Source organism: Poecilia reticulata, linkage group LG1 (assembly GCF_000633615.1).
Source record: "Poecilia reticulata strain Guanapo linkage group LG1, Guppy_female_1.0+MT, whole genome shotgun sequence".
Lineage (NCBI taxonomy): Eukaryota > Metazoa > Chordata > Actinopteri > Cyprinodontiformes > Poeciliidae > Poecilia > Poecilia reticulata.
In genome coordinates, this window is record NC_024331.1 from 33,797,053 (window position 1) to 33,800,211 (window position 3,159).

At 47.2% G+C, this 3,159-nt stretch overlaps 1 protein-coding gene across 8 annotated transcripts in view; it reads left to right on the top strand.

The window, feature by feature from the left end:
* The window catches only part of LOC103471937 (CSC1-like protein 2), a 33,462-nt gene that overhangs the window by 15,415 nt on the left and 14,888 nt on the right, over positions 1–3,159 (top strand). For 6 of the 8 annotated variants that reach the window (XM_008421238.2, XM_008421252.2, XM_008421245.2 and 3 more), the window contains one exon: positions 1,555–1,923. The exons of 1 other annotated variant lie outside the window; for it this stretch is intronic. In XM_008421238.2, the coding sequence (XP_008419460.1) occupies positions 1,555–1,923 (369 nt within the window). Of the gene's footprint in view, positions 1–1,554; positions 1,924–2,152; positions 2,242–3,159 lie in introns of those variants that run through there. One more of the 8 variants, XM_017304582.1, reaches the window with a different exon arrangement.

Sequence of the window (3,159 nt, forward strand, 5' to 3'; positions counted from 1 at the left end):
AAAAAAAGTATTAATGTTTTAAATATTGTGTTACATCACTGACATGTTTAACAATAAGACATTAATAATGGGTAAGTTCAGGATAAATTAATATTTCAGGTGTTTTTCTCACCATTGTCTCTGAATGTGTTTCACCTGTTATGAACATTTATAGACCACAAATAGTTAAACATTTAAATTTAGAAAAATAAGGACTTTTTCTTAAAAAGAGTCTCTTTTACTATATAATGTTTTATTTTTGAACCCACCAGAGGTAGCCGTTTAGAATCAAAGTGTTTGGTTCTAAACTCTGACGCAGGATTGGCCCAGTCAAAGTACAGGTGGAGTGTTTGTCCTGGTTCTGTTTGGGAAAACAGGTGAAATTCCTGTAGTGGATTTTCCAGGACAGGAACTCGTTGTTCCCCTCAGGAGTCAATGAGGAAACTAGTGAAAACAGACAAATAGCATCTGATAAAACCTCAGACTGCAGCTCGATTCCATCATCTGAAATGTTTTATTTGACTTATAATTATTACTTTTCACCCTAATTTCCACCTTATTTGGTTCATGAACATAACAGGTGGAACTTTTCTAACTAATCTGCCTGAAGCTCTTCATGTGGTCRACATTTAGCTAGTTAACCTTCAACAGGATAACTGACCTTTAATGACTAAATATAACATTAGGTTTTTTAAATTCTGCTGAATAAACATTTTCCACAATCTTTCCTAACAGGGTGGAACTTTAAGCTTTACAGGTTTTACATGTTTAAGATCATAAAAAGTACAGAGATGGTGACAGTTGAAGCTACTTTGTTTTCCATGGTTGAATTTACTTTATGTCACTTCCATTAAATGGTTTTTATGACATTTTTAGACTTTTTGAAGGCTTTTCATATTATTCATGTACTGTGACATGGATAATATGAAGAAAAATAGTTTCAACAGATTCAGTTGCATATTAAAATATTTAGTCCAGTCAATCAGCTCATTGAAGAAAAACATAAATGTATATATATTATAGTTTAAACTTCATGAGGAAGTTTATTACGCTGCACTGGGGACATGACCTGAACATGTTGGTCACCTAAAAGGTGTTTAAAGAACAAAATAATATTTAAAAGGCATTTCATTTATATTTGAATAATGGCAAACATCTAAATGTATAATTAAAATACTTTGTTGTAAATATTTGGCACATTTTACAAAAACATAATTGTAAGCAAAACATGGGGACATAAAATGTTGGTGCAATAAAAGAATCACCCACTAATAAATATAATTGTTCGTAAATGTAGCTTTGATAGATGTTTGAATTTGGTTTCCAGTAACCAAAAAGCTGTTATGATCCATTAAATGCGCTGATACGTCATTATTCTGCTAAACACATAAACAGAGTGGAGTGGTGGACCGCTCCAAGATGGCCGCCCTAAATCTCGTCAGCGACAATAGGCGAGAGCGGCCATGAGGGTCTATCCTCATGTTGTGTCTATGGTCCGGCCCGTCAGACCGGAAGTCCTTCATTTAGTCACGTGATAAGACGTCCAGATGATCGGAGACCTGATTTCATCAGCAGCAGCAGCAGCAGGTCTTCTTCTGCGTGGACCGGTTGTGTAACCGCAGGGCGAGACGCAGCCTGAAGGTCAGCTCCTTCTGCCCCCTGCTGGCGGCAGCGCGTCACCGCAGCTCCGCTCCGCCTCCATTTTGCCTCGGACAGCCGGCGGAGGAGCAGCGGCTCGCAGCGGCTCGCAGCGGACTGTCGGCCCAGCATCCCCCGCGGTGGATCCAGCGCTCTGCGGCTCTTTGCGGGTTTCTGCGGGATGGCGGCGCTGCGGCGGCCCGCGGTTCGGGCGCATCGGGACTTCTGAGGATTTGTTCATTTAGTGGTTGTTTTGGAAGCGGAGCGGAGCAGCAGAGGGGGTTCGGTTCGGCTTCGGATGGTCAGGTACCGGCTTTGTTCTAATTCTCCATGATTGGCTTTGAGCTGCGGCTCCGCCTGATCCGCTCAGCGGGCCGCCGAGCGCCACCAGGCCGCGGTTGGAGCCTCTCCGGCGGCCCGGCAGCATCCATCCGGCCCGGTGGGGGCCGCGGGGGGGGTTACATAATGTGTGCACTGTGCACGCGCCCGGCGCGCGCTTGCGCCTGTCCGCATCTGATCCACGCAGGTGGCGGATGCGCTTTGTTGGCTGGGAGGGCCGGTTCGGTTCGGGCCTAGCTGCGGGTCCGGCCCCGCACGGCCTGCTGGAGCTCCCGCAGAAATCAGGTCAGTGAGTGAAAGGCTGTCAGGCCTGGAACCGGAGGCTCGGTTCGGTGTTTGATCCCGGTCCAACACGAGCTGCAGCTGTTTCAGAATATGTCCAGTTCAGCTGGAAATAAACCAGTGAACGTTCAGCCGTCACTTCACAGCTTGGACCTGGTGATGGACCGGTTCTGGTTCCGAGCTGGTACCAGTGTCAGCACCTGCAGACGCGTCAGGAGAGAAACTTGGTGAAAGTTCAGCGATCTGAGCTCCAGCGAGGCGTTTCAGCATCAAGAGGGAATCCAGTTTTTAAACATGAACTGCCAATATTTTCATATCGAAGCCGCTGATCGATAACTGCCACATTCTGGAGGATCGTGGTTCCGGTCCGATTTAAAAACAGAACCGCTGGACCTGCAGGTTATCGGAGGGCAGCACTGAAGTATCGCTGCTCCTGAGCGCAACGCTGATGAAACCAGCGCAAAAGCCGAAACCGAAACAGCGGACTTTTTTAGTTTTACAGGGCTGCACAGTGGCGCAGTGGGTAGAGCTGCTGCCTTGCAGCCTTGCCTTGGGTTCGATTCCCGGTCTTCCTGCATGGAGTCTCCATGTTCTCCCTGCATGGTGGGTTTTCTCCAGGTTCTCCGGTTTCATCACACAGTCCAGAACCATGACTGTCAGGTTCATTGGCCTGTCTAAATATAGGTGTGTGTCTCTGTGTTGCCCTGCGACAGACGGGTCACCTGGACAGGTGACCTTTCCAGGTGACCCGTCCAGGTGACCCCGCCTCTCGCCTGGATCGTCAGCTGGACGTTAGCAGCTCCTGACCCACTGAGGGACCAGGTGTTAGAAGATGGATGCATATTGTGCTAAAGCGTCTGTGGCGCAACTTCAGGATGAGAAATCCGACTGGATCCATGGACCTCCAGCGGTTCTGTTCGG